Source organism: Telopea speciosissima, chromosome 7, assembly GCF_018873765.1.
Source record: "Telopea speciosissima isolate NSW1024214 ecotype Mountain lineage chromosome 7, Tspe_v1, whole genome shotgun sequence".
Taxonomy (NCBI): Eukaryota; Viridiplantae; Streptophyta; class Magnoliopsida; order Proteales; family Proteaceae; genus Telopea; species Telopea speciosissima.
In genome coordinates this window covers 1,552,799-1,569,293 of record NC_057922.1, presented here as the reverse complement: position 1 = coordinate 1,569,293, position 16,495 = coordinate 1,552,799, and the positions used below count along the sequence as shown (strand labels likewise).

General features: G+C 39.1%; 2 protein-coding genes across 3 annotated transcripts; one reads left to right on the top strand and one right to left on the bottom strand.

The window, feature by feature from the left end:
* Positions 1–3,440: 3,440 nt before the first annotated feature.
* Positions 3,441–6,775, top strand: LOC122667839 (chlorophyll a-b binding protein CP26, chloroplastic-like). Its single transcript, XM_043864286.1, has 6 exons — positions 3,441–3,698; positions 3,846–3,930; positions 4,133–4,183; positions 4,864–4,984; positions 5,763–5,897; positions 6,436–6,775. The coding sequence occupies exons 1-6, from the start codon at positions 3,470–3,472 to the stop codon at positions 6,694–6,696; spliced, it is 882 nt and encodes a 293-aa protein (XP_043720221.1). The 5' UTR covers positions 3,441–3,469; the 3' UTR covers positions 6,697–6,775.
* Positions 6,776–8,705: 1,930 nt separating this feature from the next.
* Positions 8,706–15,932, bottom strand: LOC122667840 (2Fe-2S ferredoxin-like). 2 transcript variants are annotated; one of them, XM_043864287.1, is made up of 7 exons: positions 15,834–15,932; positions 13,242–13,312; positions 9,681–9,748; positions 9,336–9,442; positions 9,139–9,188; positions 8,945–9,027; positions 8,706–8,859 (listed from the first exon to the last, which is right to left on the bottom strand). In XM_043864287.1, exons 1-7 carry the CDS (start codon positions 15,889–15,891, stop codon positions 8,745–8,747), a joined length of 552 nt encoding a protein of 183 aa, XP_043720222.1. In that variant the 5' UTR covers positions 15,892–15,932; the 3' UTR covers positions 8,706–8,744. The 2 variants fall into 2 exon arrangements, with proteins under 2 accessions (XP_043720222.1, XP_043720223.1); XM_043864288.1 differs by having other exon boundaries at positions 13,242–13,309.
* Positions 15,933–16,495: the final 563 nt, after the last annotated feature.

The window sequence follows — 16,495 nt, the reverse complement described above, 5'->3', positions numbered from 1 at the left end:
TTGAATACTTATAAGGACTGTCCGTGAAATTTTCGCAAAATAAAATAACGTTGAGATGAAATGGAAAAATGTCCAATAAAAGGTGAGTTATATGGTTGATTTGGATGATCCAATGGAAAGAAGTGTGAACGACAAACCAATTAAAATAATCGGATTAATTAAGCCGAATCTGATTATTAATCAATTTGATTTGACAGATTGAAATTGAAACTAATTAAAAACAGATTCGATTTTGATTTGCATTCATTACACATTGAACCGACCAGAACGAGAAAGTCAGGAAGAGAGAGGAAAAAAAATACGTTTTTGCCAAATGCCCTTTCAAAATACACATTTGTACAAATGGGCCCCTACAACTTTACACTTTTCAAATGTCCCTTACTTTTAAGACATTATAACACTTACGTCCAGTCCATTAGTCTGGGACGTTATGTTCACACGTCTGGATATTTTTTATCATTCTACTCTTAATAGAATAGAATGACCAAGTTACCCTTATAGAGGTGCCAAGAAGAAAAGAATTGATAAGGTAGAATGACCAAATTACCCTTATAGAGAGAGAAAGAACACTCAACCCAGCAATTCATCTTCCAAACCTTCCAAACCTTAGATTCCTCCATTAACTCCAACATCCCTTCTAGATTCCTCTCTTTTAGCCTTACTTTCACCATTCTGACCAACTCTTTCGGTGGACTCCCGCAGTCGACTTAAGCCATAAGATCGCCAGCGGAGAGTGTTGCAATCGCTGCTGCGACAGTCTCGTCACAGCTTGCAAGAGTGAAGGGAGAGATCTTCTTGATTAGTTTCCCTGATTCGTCGACAACTGCAACAGAGGTTAGACGAGTAAGGGAGCAAGCGATGGATTTGACGGCGGAGATCGCCGGTTCATGGAAGTTGATAGCGAGGATTTCAGTGCCGACAATGCCGAGGGATTCGATGGACAAAGCAGGGATTGGGGAGAAGAGGCCAATGGAACCCAGGAGGAATTGGACTACGTCTTCCTGTGTGATCCACCAGAATTCACGGCCGTTGTGTAGTGTATGACCGAAACAGCTTTTGTGGAGGTGCTTTTTTCTTGAACTACTCTGTATTGGAACGACGATGCTTTGAGCCCCTTAAAAGGATAAGATTGATCGCGTCTAGTAAGCTGATACAAAAGAAATAGACAAAAATAATTTCTAGTTAATGGAAATAATAATTAACGATGAATTAAAGTTTACGGTTGAAAAATAAAAACCTAAATCCATCTATGGTAAAATGTAAGAGACAGAAATCAAAATTAATTGATAGCTAGGGTTTGGACGATGAGGTCCGATGAGTTGCAAGGCTAAGTGTTCTTTCCCTCTTAACACCTCTCCGAGGATAACTTAGGTTTAAGAATGGTCCAAAAAGTCTAGACGTTTGAACATAACGTCTCAGACTAATGGATTGGATTAAAGTATTACAATGTTTTAAAATTAAGGGGCACTTGGAAATTGTAAAATTATAGGAATGCATTTGTGCAAATGAACATTTTGAGGGAGGCATTTGGCAAAAGTCCAAAAAAAAGGGTAATTTACACATACCACTCCTAAGGTTTAACAAAAGTATAATTTTACCCCCCCAGTTTTGAATAATTCTGCTTACCCCCTGAGGTTTACAAATGTTAACAAATACACCAATTCCGTCAATTCATTACTAACAACGTTAAAAATACGCTGTGAACTGACAGAATTATCCTTACAAGAAGAAAAAAAAAATTAAAAAACAAACCTGCAACTCATCTTCCCTAAAATCAATTGGGGAAGATGAATTGCAGGTATGGGAACACCATGGAAATCGAGACAGTGGCATGACGAGTGAAGGATCCAGAGCGATTTGTAGACTAGGCATAGACAATGGGATTCATGGGAGGAGGGCTCACTGACAGAGGGTAGGGTTTTGGGGTTCACAACTGGGGTGAGGATGCTACAGGCAAGGATTGCGAGTGAAGTGAGTTTGCTGTGAACGAGAGGAGGGATTGGAATTAGATGGTAGGTGAATCGGCGACACAAGGGGCAGAGGTCACACGCTAATAAGGCAACTATAATGCTCCTTAAAGGCTAGAAATCCCATTCAAACTTTCTAAAATGCTTCACAACACTTTCAAATAGAAGGAAATACAGAATCATAGAACAAAACCCCACTTCCATAGTACATTGATGGAATGGCAAGAGGAGCCGCCATTGGAGAAGAAATAAAGATGGCACAAAAGGAAAAAAAAGCAAAAAGAGAGAAACGGAAATTACACAGTGCACACAGAGAGAGAAGAGGGATGGGGCCTGACTGCCTGGGGTTCAATCATATAGAGAGAGAAAGAGAGAAACGAAGATTGCACAGAGAGAGAGGAGGGTTGGGGCTTGGCCGCCTTGGGGGTTCAGTTCAATCGTTGCTTTATTTCTTCTTGAAAAAGATAGGAAGCTGTGGTCTGTAGAGTGTGCACATGAAGATAGCTAGAAGAAAAGGTTCAGGGAACCTCTAAACTGATGCATCTATTGGTGGTGCGGAGTGGTGAGTTAGAGGTGGAAATGGTGGTTTAGGTCTTTCTTTGCTATAGATTGACAACAACTGACCTATTCAGAGTTTAGACCGATATAGTGGTGTTCCCTGCAACTCATCTTCCCCAATTGATTTTGGGGAAGATGAGTTGCAAGTTTGTTCTTTTTTTTTTTTTTTCTTGTAAGAGCAATTCTGTCCGTTCACAACATATTTTTAATGTTGTTAGTCATGAGCTGACGAAATGAGTTTATTTGTTAACGTTTGTAAATCTCAGGGGGGTACGTAAAATTATCCAAAATTAGAAGGTAAAGTTATACTTTCGTTAAACCCCAAGCGTGATATATATAAATAACCCAAAATAAAAAGAACGCAAGACTAAAAATCTAGGGAGGATCGGGCTCCTCTCTTGCAATCCCAACACCCAGAGAGTGCCCAAGAAGGCATCCAATGGCACTGGGCAGCTAGTCACATGGGGAGGTGTGCCTGTACATCCCCATGTGCCCAGCAGCCCAGCGCTGTTGGATGCCTCCCTAGGCACTCCCTGGGCGCTGGGCTCGCATGCGGAGGGAACGCTTTATCCACACTGAAGCAACCAGGTGGCAGAGCGGGGCCCATTTCATCACCATAAACTACTAATTACTATCAATAGACAAAATCCAACCCTATCGGATTTCACCATCATCATCATTAGAGATTTGGTCACGGGGCATCTTCCAAAACCCACCAATCACAATTCAGAACCCGGAGCATTAAAATCCTTCGTGGCAGACCCATGTCCAAATCCAAATCCAACCAACCAGAGCAGAGCAAAGGATTTATAGTCTCTCTTGATCCTCAAACTCATCCCATTTCCCACTCCACTCGTGAGCTCGTCACTTGTTCAAGAAGAAGAAGAAGAAGAAGAAGGAAAGAAAGAAAGAAAGAAAGAAAGAAAGGGGAAGTCCATTCCGATATGGGGTCTCTCGCAGCGTCCACGGCATCAGCCCCTCTGGGCGTCTCAGAAATGCTGGGTAACCCTCTCAATTTTACAGGCGCAGCCCGTTCGTCAGCTTCGACGGCGTCGAGTTCGTCCACCTTTAAGACTGTTGCGCTCTTCTTCAAGAAGAAGGCGTCGCCACCATCCCCGAAGCCCAAACCAGCTGCTGTCTCTCCAGTCAACGAAGAGCTGGCCAAGTGGTATGGTAAGTCAAATTCACTCCAACCATTCTCATATTCTCAACCCGAACTAACCAACCGTCCCGCATATTTCTTTCTTTCTTCAGAGTTAGCATTAATAATTCTCTTACTTACAATGGGTTCTTCTGATGTTTTGTGGTGATGTATTTCAGGCCCTGACAGAAGGATTTTCTTACCGGAAGGTCTCTTGGACAGATCCGAGGTTCCTGAATACCTCACCGGTGAAGTTCCCGGAGAGTAAGGTCCCATCCCTATAAATACTAGGGGACTAGCTAAGTATTAAGTCTTAGGACATGTCTATTTCTTCTTATACTGTCATGTGAAATCTGTTCAGGCAGGGATCGATAGTAAATTAATTAATACTGTTTGAGCTTTATGCTTATATATATAGTGTGTGAATCCTATGGATGTTTTTAATTATTAGTTTCTTCCTTTGCAGCTATGGTTATGATCCCTTTGGTCTCAGCAAGAAACCTGAAAATTTCAGCAAGTAAGTCAACTTCTCATTCTAATGCTCATTCATGGGTTTCAGTAAGGCACCCAAAGAAACTCTGCTACATTCATTGAATGTTTCCCCTAGTTGAAATCCACTTTAAATTCGGATACTTGGCCATGTTAAGGGTTTGCGTTTCTGGGTCCTTGGCTGTCCAAAACAGATGTAAATAAATCACCACCCGTTAGGGTTTTACCTCAATGGAGATGGGAACGCAGTGGAAGAGGATCCTGTCCGGGTTTGGTTACAAGATTCACAAATTCGGACGATCTCCTTCACAAATTTTGAATATCTTGTTAGGTTTCTCCACGAAGTAAATCTCCACACCAACGGGAAGAGATGGAATTCCACAGAGTACAAGTAATAACTTGGTGAACAAGATTAAGAGAGAGAGAGATCTAAATGGTGTAAGAATGCAATTAAGTTTTTTGAGATGACTTGATTATGTCCCACTCTGAATAGGAAACATAGAGAGGGAAGAGACCCAAAGGGGGAAGGCCAGCTCCTTAAGTGGCCGACCCAGCTTGGTCCAATCGGCCGTCCCATAGGTGGGTGCCAAACCCGAACCATGTCTGGCCCAGGTTCAGTTAACAACATATATGAATTCCATACAGCATTTTATTAGTTGCAGAAATACCCTGTCCCTCTCCCTCACAATGAGTGTTGTTGGACTGCAGATATCAGGCATACGAGCTCATCCACGCCCGATGGGCAATGCTTGGTGCTGCCGGCTTCATCATCCCCGAGGCCTTCAATAAATTTGGTGCAAATTGTGGTCCAGAAGCCGTTTGGTTCAAGGTATGTAGCTGTATACATCTTGACAAAAGAATTGATCGATGATCCCGGCCACCATCTGGGATGTGTCTCTTCTCTGTGCCATTGCATTCCCTGCGCTTTACTGTGCAGGGACATGCTCGGGCCTCATATTATGAATTATGATGGGCCAAAAACCAATTGAGCATAGGTATTAGGTAGGACCAATCCAATCCAATCCATAAGGGTATGGCCAAACTGTACCTTGATCGAGTATCATACTCCTATTTGTTTTTGTTAAGCATCAGTCTCTTACCACACCTTGGCTGAACAAGATCTATCTATCTCTCTCTCTATATATATATATATATATATGTAGATATTTCATAAGCAACTCATTCATGGCTCCTCCTCCCATTCTAAACAATGTATTTTTAAGTTCATTTTCTCCTCATTGTTCAACTCCCTCGTGCCAAGCCTAATAGTTCTAGTTTGTTCACTGTTGATTTGCGGGTAGATCAGTGCGAGCAACACAATCAATTCCCATTTCCCAAGGCTATCTTCTGGTGCACCCCTAAAAACGCAGACTGAATCACTCAAGCTGCTGTGCTAATTGATGAATTTTGGTCCACCTGAACTAGGGCATCTTGGACCTCTTCATGCGGTCGGGAGGGTCAAATTATGGCTCCATTGCTTTGAAGCTCTGTTTTTCTTCAATTGATTTTGATTTTGATTTTGATTTTCATTTTAAACTGAATTGTTGAAGTATTTTGAACTGTGGTGGTAATGAGGTGGCTCTTTGTGCATAAATTTCTTTATATAGACAGGAGCTCTTCTCCTTGATGGGAACACGTTGAACTATTTTGGGAAGACCATCCCCATCAATCTTCTTGTTGCTGTCATTGCTGAAATTGTTCTTGTCGGAGGTGCTGAATATTACAGAATTATCAATGGTCTGGTATGTTTCATAATTTTTATCATTTCTCATGCTAGCGGCTAGCGCTGGTGATGATGTTGTACCAATAAGAAACCAATTCTTAAACATTCCATAATATTATCAATGGTCTGGGTTGGTACCTGCCTGAACCCCCCCACCACAAATTCTTTAACTTCTACTTGAGATGAACAGCTCCTTAATATTTTCAGCCTAGTGCAAACAGGAATGGAAATTGGTGATTCTGATTCATATGAAGAATCTTGAACCTTCATTGATCGATAATAAACACCCGTCTACTTTGCACTTAGAGGATATGTAGGCTATGTTTGGATGTCCAGAAAAGAAAAACATAATGAGACAAATGCAATGATTGATTTATGTGTCTATCTCTCTCCTCAAATTCGATTTTTTTTTTTTCTCGACATCCAAAAATAGCTGCAGGGAATCCTGGACTGGACTTCTACTGGTGTAGAAAGATGTTTTATCTCGTTTCTGGTCTTCTACCATACTTGCTAGGGCTTCTTATAAAAACAATGGTCATGTCTTTGTTCTCTGGCAGAACCTGGAAGACAAACTTCACCCAGGTGGTCCATTTGATCCACTGGGGCTTGCAAATGATCCTGACCAAGCAGCCCTGTTGAAGGTGAAGGAGATCAAGAATGGAAGACTTGCCATGTTTGCTATGCTCGGTTTCTTCATCCAGGCTTACGTGACTGGTGAAGGTCCGGTTGAGAACCTGACATCCCATCTCAGTGATCCCTTTGGTAACAACTTGCTCACAGTGATTTCTGGATCTGTTGAAAGGGCTCCAACCCTTTGACTGTTTCATCGTATAAAATTCTTGCACCCACAAATGTACTATAATAAATTCAATGAGAAATTCCAAGGCTTCTGACTCTAATCTTTGCAGTTGCGCTCGAACAGTTATTCTCCAAGTCCCAACTATGTATCTTTTACTACCGAAATACTGGTTATGAACTATGAATTTATGATCACGTTTCTTTGTCTGTCTTTCTTAGGTTTAAGTACTGGTTAACATCACAATGTTGTGCCACTTAAAGATTTGGATACGTACATTCAACTTTCAAATACTTGTAATTGTAACTTTGGGGGGGGGGGGGTGTCGATGGCTGCCTGAGTACTGACTGACATAACTAATCCCAATTAATGGGCTCTACATTCAAGTTTAGGAATTCTGGTCAGATTGGGGGACTATCCATGTTCTATTGAGTTCACCATTGGCTGATGGATTAGTTAAGACAACGACGACATTGTGGAACTCAAGGTTCACTCTACTATAAACCCAATATTCTTTATAGAGTATGTGATACATTGCCTTGGCTGGATGGTCTTTAAAATCAAAATCATGCCCAGACCTAAACAAGTCTCAAACTGAGGACAAATATTAGGGTCAATTAGGCGGATATTACAAATTGATCATCAAATACTTTTACAAGGCCTTTTTCTGAAGTTCTTGCCAGAATGAGACTTCTGAACAATCTCTCTGGTAGGAATCAAGTCATCTAGGACTTTCCATAAGAATAATTTAAATTTCAGGTGGATTTTTAACTTCCATAATTTGGGTCAGATTGAAAAATGAGAAGCTCCCTCCACGTCACTTCCCATCTGTTGTTTACATAAGGGAAAAGTAGAAAGTTTTGGTTGTGAGGGTACCGGACTTTGTTTACTGACATTAGTTAACAGGATTCTAGGCTTCTAGCTAGGTGTTGGACATGGTCTGGTATCCCAAATTGCTGTGAGGGTACCATTGGTCAGACCATATGTTTATAATATTTCCATCCCTCCCTCACCCTCAAGCATTTCAATTTATTTGAAAATGAGAAGCTCCCTCCATGTCTTGCTATCACTATCGATCTTGGCATCCTTATTCTTTCTTGTTGGAGCTATGCTTTTAGCTTCTCTCTAACGGTGTGGTATGACAATTCCTTTGTCTCCTGCTTGGTCCTTTGGCCAATCTTTCTGATAATCTTTTTCATTTTGAAAGCAGAGAGCTTTCAAGTATCTTAGGGGGAGTCTTCCCATTTCTCCCATGGAGAGCCAGGGAAGATCAAAATTGGTGCACCAATCTTTGGAATTGAAGGATTCGGACGTTTGGTGCCACAGAAAGCCACCACAATTAATTTGGTATTTTCCTGCTGCTCACAGAATATGAAGGCTTGGTTTGCCTTCTCTCTTAGAAACTCTAGTGCATGACATGTTTATTTATGTGCATCATGAAAGTCCTAGATCTTACCAAAAAAGAAAGTCCTAGGAAATTGGAATTAAAGAAGCCGTTAACTCAATGCTATCATGAGCCAGAGCTTAAAATGTTTTAACAGAGTGTAAGTGTCCAATTCCACATTTAGGGGAAAAAAGGGGGGCAAATGCCACGAACAAGCACTAAGCATGAAAATGAAACAACTTGAGAACTACCCTCTGTATTTAAATAAATAAATAAAAAAAAAACACGAGATCATCCATCCCTGAACATCCTCCAGAATAAATAGTAAACTATAAAAGGAGTTGAAGAGTAAGTTTATTTGCAATAATGTCAATAGCTCAACAGATTGATTAGTGCAATCCTAAACAATCTACTAAATAATGATCTTGCTCTAAGTTAACAAATATTCCTTTTCTTTTTCCCTGGCAGCAGAGGTCAGCTCCAAACCCCATGCAAGGGTTTTTCTTAGCCCCTTGGGATCCTCAATGGCTTAAAGCGTTACAGTACTGCCACAGTGAAAAGGACTTGGTGATTAATCACAAAAAAAACAATACAGGTTAACTTTGTAATAACTACTCATGTATGTGGTTCTCCTAAAAATAGAGGGATGGTACAAAACTGGAAAAAATTGCATCGCATCAGTGTGCTCAGTGTGGCTTTGGTACATAGCCATCAACAGCAAAGTTTCGAGTGGCACCAGGAAGTGCTAAGCAAATTCCATCCAGTTCATGCTTTGCAATCACTTGACAACCCAAGCGAGACCTGCAAAAAACAGAAAGGACAATTCAAAACCAGATTAAATGGTGAGTGAGGAACTTTCTAACTGGTCTGTGGTAGAGGTGCACACGTTTCTGTAAGACCAAAAGCAAGATCCAACATATCGTTCTCCTCATCCGTTGGGTCCTCCAGTTTATTATAGTAATTGACATCCTAAAAACAAGTCAGTCAGTCTTGTAACTTCGTTAATTAATGTCCTAGAACTGCAAAATAAAAATGGATATAAACACATAGGAGATTAACAGAGTTCTGTTAAAAACGTACCGTAACAATAACATGACATGTTGAACATGCAAGCGAGCCTTCACATGCTCCTATGATCACATCAAAGAAGTCATTAATTTTGCAAACTCAAATCAATCACATGAAACCCCACTCGTGTTTCAATTTTTTTATTTTTTTTAGAATACATCAACATTCCATGCAACTAACCCCAGAGCTAAAAATTGTAACATATTTACCTTCAAGTTCTATATCATTTTCCTGGGCAGCTTCTAACATAGACATTCCAATAGGGACTTTGATATGCATCTCGTCTCCATCCTTGTCAACAAATGTGACAGATATCCTTCACAATTATAGCTCAGTTTAGATTGTGTAAATATCATAGTCAAGTTTAAGAAGATATTTAGAGCTCTGCCGCATATAATCAAGGATAGGTTAACTCATGTCCCTTAACACAAAGCTCAACTGTCAGACTGGTTGGACAAAAAACCATTGGACTTAACAAACAGATTTGAAATAAAATCATGGAAGCAACATTGTTAAAACAGTCTCAGATGGTTTGTGACAGAGCAAGAACATACTTCTCTTTTTGTTCATTCCCATCCTCACAATTGTTATCTGCAGCCGTGGTAGAGAAAGGACAATGGTTCTGAAAAAAAAAATTACATGATCTTAAAAATCCCCATTGTAGTTCAAAACAAGACTTTTTAATTCTAAAGTACGAGGACTCCAATAGTATGCACAAAGTAGCATAAATTTTAAAAAATCTAGAATCACAATAAAAGCCTTGAAAATTATACAACCTAAAATGAAAATAGTTGCCACTATGGGAGGGTAGGAACAGTAATGCTTCACCAGGCCCACCAACCGATTCAATTTCTTTCTGGGTCCCGTTGGCGAAAAACCCATCAATAAGTGGGCAGGGCTTATTTTGAGTTGAGTGCTTCAGGTTGGCAGATCCAATGTGGTTAATAATTAGTTTGGTTCCTCAGTGAAACAACCTGCTCTCCCTTAAGACTATGGCTCGTGCTATAAGAGGACAATCTTTTATTCCCCCCTCTCTGAAGAAGAAGATGAGGGGATAATCCTGTTCCCTTAAAGAAAACTATCCCCTACTAAGAACCAGATTCTTAACGAGACCTTTTCTCAATCAACACTTCATAAACAGATTTTTTGGCTAGTTTTAGAACGATGGAAACAGTTTTAGGTCTTCAGCAAATAGTGTAGCAGATAAGACTTCTATTTTCAGCGTCAGATATAGTTTCTAATTCTTGAAGTGGTTAAAACCTATACAAAGGGGATGGGGATGTGAGAAGCCTCAAGTGTGAGTTAGTATGATTTGAGATTGTTTAAGTTTTTTAGTAAATAGTAATACCAAATAACACTTTTATTTTCAGCTGTGGATATATTTTCTAGTTCTTGAAGTGGTTAAAACTTAAAACTATGTGAAAGGGATGGGGACGTAGGAATCCTTGCGGTTGAGTTTATTATGCTTTGAGTTTGAGAAATATAGTTTATTATGCTTTGAGTTTGAGAAATAGAGAATTCCTTTGTTTCTCCATTGAATTGTGCTGATGGTTTTCAGTTAGGCACGTGGTTCTAGATGCTGAATCATCAATGGTTTCAGTAATTAGTGCAAAGAATTAGGTAGTTAGTTTTTTAAGAAAAGAGTTTCTATGGTTCTATAGGTTTCATAGGGTACAGTTGGTGGGCTCAAATGTATATGGATGTGTACTCTAGAATTTCTGGGGAAAACAGTATCATGGTGTTTGGATTTGAATTGGGACAGTTAAGGCTAAAAAGAACAATCATTTGGGGAGGTTTCATGGTGGATCTGATGGAAAGCATAAAGGAAACAGGTTGCCTATGAGAAAGATTTTAGGTAGAATAAACAGAAAAGAAGAGCATAAAGAAATATCTAGGAATCCACTTTCACCATGAACCCTTGCAGCTAGAGCAAATTGAACAGCATTTTGATGGAGATTATACAGTAACAAGCTAGTGTGATAAACTATGTATAGAACTCCCTAATACCAACTTGGACTAGTACTACTCATGGAACAAAATCTTGTTCGAAACTGACTGAAATCCCTGAGTTGTCTCAATTTCGGACTTGGCCGAAACGAAACCCAGTGTCGAAACCTCGAAATGAGATCCGACACGTCTCGTTTTCATGCCGGACCAAAACCTGCCTCAAAACTGAGATTTAGAGCCTTGGTTCTACTCATTCTTGAATCAAGAAACTTAAAACCAAACAAACAAGGAGAAACACAGCCATTCACCTCGAAGCTTAACTTACAATTTAAAAAGAAATTCTAACTCCTATTTACTTTTCTAAATAATAATTATGATAAGTTCATTCACCTCAAAACTAACTTAAAATTAAAAGGGACTGTCTAAATGACACCTTTATAGTTGTATTTAGAACTTGTAACCTTTTTTTTATTGCCCCATGTCATATTCCTTCTTTTAAGTTAGGGGTTAAAAAGGTTTTTCAAAATAATTTGAAATTAACTTATCATTATTTCATTAAAAAGTTGTCATTATCTCTCACATTTTTTGAGCAGACATGTGAAATGACAGGATTTTCCCTCATTGAAAAAAAGTATGTATATGTAAAAGGGCAAATTTGACACCTTAAGGGGTGTCAATAAGAAAATCTCAAATTTGAATTAACTTTGAATGTACAAAACCAAGTCAAAAACTTTCTATATATTCTAGTACTTAACCTACCTAATGAAACCAACAGCTACCCAGTTGGGTCCCACATGTCGGTACACTAGCCAAAGAGAGGGGATACAAGCCTGGACAGCCAATGCTAAAAGAATGTTAGGGTACTTTTTCTTCTAACTATTGCTCCTACTATTCCCATCAAATATAATAAGAAACCTGAATGGCTAAATTCGACTTCACAAATTCTATTTACAAGGATACATTGTCAATTATTTCCCTCATCATTTTGTGGATATTTGGCATTAAAACTGTCCCAATCGTTTTGATTAACAATTTTCACTACAATTTTCGGTTTCACAATAATTTCATAGGTCTGCCCCTGAAACCAGAGAAGCTGAATTAAATTTGATTCCAAAACGCGCCTCCAGAAAACACCCTCCCTACCTTGTAGCAAGTGTTCTTGTCACTCTAAGCATTCGCGGGAGGGGGGCTAGTTTAATTTCATGTATGAGAAAGTTTTGTAATGTATATCAATAATACCAAGAACTAATACATAACTAATTTAGGCTATGGGATATGCACATAGAGTGATAATTTTATACCCTGGACTTCGAAAAAACTATCAAGATTGGAAAATATCAGCATCAATAATCCAAAACAGTGTTTGAACCATCCAGCAGAAACATCCTTAACCATCAGTCTGAGGGCAAATCAGGGAAACTATATAAAAAACTACACAAGTGGCTTACTCTGGCAAAACAATTTGATACAATTTTGAACCAATTCTCCATTTATTGCCCGTTGATTTCCTCTCCAAATACAGATCTTCATCGAATGATCAAAAAGGGGGAGAGGGGGGGGGGGGGTTCAGACTCTCAACCCAGTCACGACCAGCGCTGAACCGTGGCAGGAAAGTCTACAGGTAGCTTGAAACAAAGATTTTATGAAGGGAAATCCTACACCCAACTACTCAAGAATCAAGATGGTACTCAAACCATAAAATTTGGACATGGTCACACTGTACAGAAAATCAGTATACCCCTGCAAACACCATTACATTACCTTACCTTGTTCAAAAGTTGCTTATCTTTATAAAGCTAAAAATCTGAAAACCTGCAGTCTACTTTCCTAATAGCTGATTACCAAGACCAAAAATGAGAGATGATCTAATGATTTTTGTTACCTGATCTAGATATCTCTTCACAATGCCTAGGGAGATTTTTCCACCAACCATGGCAATCAGGGAACAAAAGGATGACTATGAACAAAATTTTGATGCATGAAAAACTCCTGAAGTGCCATATTGACCAACTCAAAGGCTTGGATAATGCTTTCTAGACCATAGTGATGAAGCAGAAACACAAAATAAAATAACATTTGAAAAGGGAAATGGTAGCAAATAATAATGACATAAAAACAAGGAGACTAGGTGCAAAGAGAGAGTGCTTTGTAATCAGAAAAGGACTAACCAAATTCTGTAAATAACAACTGTACGATCTTCGCATATGTTCTGATCTATTTACATATTTCAATTGACCTGCTGAAAAGGAAGTTGGCAATAAATGAAATTAGTTCTATTAATGAAAAGGGCACTTATAAGCATGAAATGTAGGGAACTTATGTAACTAGAGTTACCATATAAAAGGAAGCATCACATGGAACCAGAATTCATTGATACCCAAAGAACGTAGTGGCCAAACCTTTCTGTTCTTAATTAGAGGGTTTTGACGACTCATCAAAATACAGAAAAGAGCCTACCATGTAGAGAATATTAGAAGAATGTTCGGACCAAATCTGAAAACCAAGTCTATGATTTCACTGACTCTTAAGGCGAAATCAATCAGGTTTATGCTTCCTTACTAATTTGTTAATATAAAATAAAACGCGTGTTAGAATCATAAATCATCGTAGTACCAAATGCTTAAAATTGAATAGACAAGAAATATCAGTAACAATGTTTCAGTTGCAAACCATTACAGAAAGGAAGCATAACTGAAAAAACAACAAATCCAGTCAAGTATACTTACTCTACAAAGTAAAACACATAAGACCTTAACTAATAGAATACAGCATGTGGTAGTTGTCCAACAATTACAATACAAAAATAATATTTAAAAAATTAAAACTTGCTTAGATTTTTTCTTCTGGACAAGTATGAGCATGTCCCCTAAATTCTGCAAGGAACCAGTAACCTTTCTAAAGCTTCTATGAGTATAAACAGGGAAATTCTAGAGGCCCTACAAAGATGCTGAATGTGGTACAGTTCCTAGAAAACGCATGGCTCAGTGCAATTGGTGATTCTTCTCAAGACGGGTTCACTTTTCCCAAAACAAGGGAACCATTGGGAAAGAAAGTGGGAGAAAATAATTGGGGAATACCTCTTTCTGATGGAGTCACCATTCCCACTCATTTTTTCCCCCATCCCTTATGACTCTTTTCAATATGATATTTGCCATTTTGCCATCCATTTCACTTTGTGTTTCTTAAGCCCCATCCTCTAAGCAAGAAGGGCAGTGAAAAGTCTTCATTGTGTGGCTGTATGGAAAAACATTATGAAATACCATGCTGAATTCCTGGTCAGGTACACTTTCCAAGTAGGAAAGGAACTCATACTTGGTTTTGGGAGGACGAATGGTTGTTGGAAGGTAACTTTATGACCTTTTCCTGCGGTTGTACAGGATGGCTCTATCAATGAGGATAATTTCTCATATGTTTGGGTTAAGAGTTAGTTCCATTGTATGGACTGCAATGTTAAGAACCCCTGTAAGATTTTGAGACTGATCGGTGTGCTTCCATTCTTTAGATTTTGCATAACATTTATACTGATACGACTGCCAATGATAAGAGGTGGAAAGGCAATGCTAGAGGTTGCAGGCTTGCCTTGGCGCAATGGTTAAGTTGCACTATTGCAACTTGTTGGTTGCAGGTTTGAAACTTGAAAACAGCCTCTTCTACAAAGCAGGGAGTAAGACTCTGTACATTTGCCCTTCCAAGACCCAGCAGTAGTGGGAGCCTTGTGCACTAGGATGCTCTTTAAAAGATGAGAGAAATCCACTGGTGATGGTTTGGTCATGTACGGCAATCAACCTTTGTATCAATGAGGAGTGACGTGGTGAAAAACTGAAAATTGAAGGCTTGAAGTTGGAAGGGAAAGGGCTGGAATGACATGGGCTGGTAGCGATGCAGGAGCTTCTGATCTCTGTATCTCAACCATGGTGCAAAAGCAGAGGTGTCAAAGTGAACTTGACACTTTGATTAGCTTGTGAAGGATTGATTGGACTTGCAAAGTCAAAATGGTGTTTTTTTTTTCTATGACTGTCAAAATAGTTATGAACAATTTAAAATTAACTTTAATAATTGAGGCAGAACAGAGATTTTGTTGGATGAGGCAAAGGAATTAGAGGCAGGGAGAAGAATGGTCTTGTCATCCCATTTATCAAATAGCTTGTGCTCTATTCTGTAAGACACTGGCCAAGTTGTTTCACACCATCAGTTGTGGTCAAGATGCTACATGCACTATGTCAGTATATTACTTTCGATTTTTTGTTTATAAATTCTAAAATATTAACCCTCTGATTTCTTTCTCACAAATCCCATGCTATTGAGCCCATAATCAAATGAATTAGAATTGCACCTGCATCAAGTTGGGAGGGAAGAGCGAGGGCTTCCTACTACATAAAGGATGATAATGACCCTAGTTTAATCGAAGTGTACAACAGGATTCATTTAGCTGAGCCCAATTAGTTGGAACAAGGCACAGTGCTGTTAATTAGGTTGAATTATGAAGCTAATGAATGCATGGATGGACCCTATTGGACTACGTCAGGATCTTTGTTCCTATCGTGTTTTGTATAAGACACCCTTAAAAAAGGATTAAAAGACTTCAATTATTCCAGTATTATTAATGCATCCTCACAAATTACATAGAAGTGCATCAAATGTTCATGAGAGACGACGATAGGCAGAATAGAATTACAAAGGAAACAGTAAAACAAATGATAATAATAGTTTTAAGGAAAGGTGGGAACTGGGAAGCAAGCGAGCGAGCGAGCGAGCAATACCTGTTGTGAACCTCTTAACCATCTGCCCCACTTGCGAAAGTTTCGAGATGAAGAACATACTCAGACGCAGCTAATTACAAACCTGGTTCAAAAACCAAGACTTATTTATTTATTTATTAGAGACTGCTGTTTCTGTTCTGATTATATAAAGGAAAACCAATTCTAACGTATTATACATCGAAAATTTTCAACTTCTTCTTACCCGACCGTTATGATTAACGAAAGTAACTTCTTCCTTTACAGAGGTGTGTGTGAAAGAGAGAAAATTCAGATCAAGAAGAGAAGTCGTAGCCGATTGTAGACTGTGGTTGTAGCTTTCGTTCTTTCGAGTTTCATTTGGCTTTGGGAAAATTTGACGGTCCAAGGTATAGAAAGTTGGAGGAAAACCTATTTGACAATTTACCGTGAGAACTGCCGCAGCCACTCACATGTGACATGACACATGGGCCATGGCGGGCCGCGGGCGCTAAGGCTCCGTAATTCCTTTTCACATGGATTTTCCTCGGAAACAAACGAACCTATAGCGTTGTTACTTTTCCTTTCAAAATTCCTTCAATAAACGAAGAGCGTTTCCAACAGAAAAAATGGAAATGATACTTCTTGGATGCTCAACTCAACTCAACTCAACTCAATTATTGTGGTTAGGAATGTCTGTATGTGTA

Coding starts and splice junctions, on each gene's coding strand:
- LOC122667839 (XM_043864286.1), top strand. CDS start 3,470: ATGGGGTCTCTCGCAGCGTCCACGGCATCAGCCCCTCTGGGCGTCTCA. Junction 4,985..5,762: donor CAGAAGCCGTTTGGTTCAAG/GTATGTAGCTGT, acceptor TTCTTTATATAG/ACAGGAGCTCTTCTCCTTGA. Junction 5,898..6,435: donor ACAGAATTATCAATGGTCTG/GTATGTTTCATA, acceptor GTTCTCTGGCAG/AACCTGGAAGACAAACTTCA.
- LOC122667840 (XM_043864287.1), bottom strand. CDS start 15,891: ATGTTCTTCATCTCGAAACTTTCGCAAGTGGGGCAGATGGTTAAGAGG. Junction 9,749..13,241: donor GTTGTTATTTACAGAATTTG/GTTAGTCCTTTT, acceptor TTTTTTTTTCAG/AACCATTGTCCTTTCTCTAC. Junction 9,028..9,138: donor CATGTCATGTTATTGTTACG/GTACGTTTTTAA, acceptor ACTTGTTTTTAG/GATGTCAATTACTATAATAA.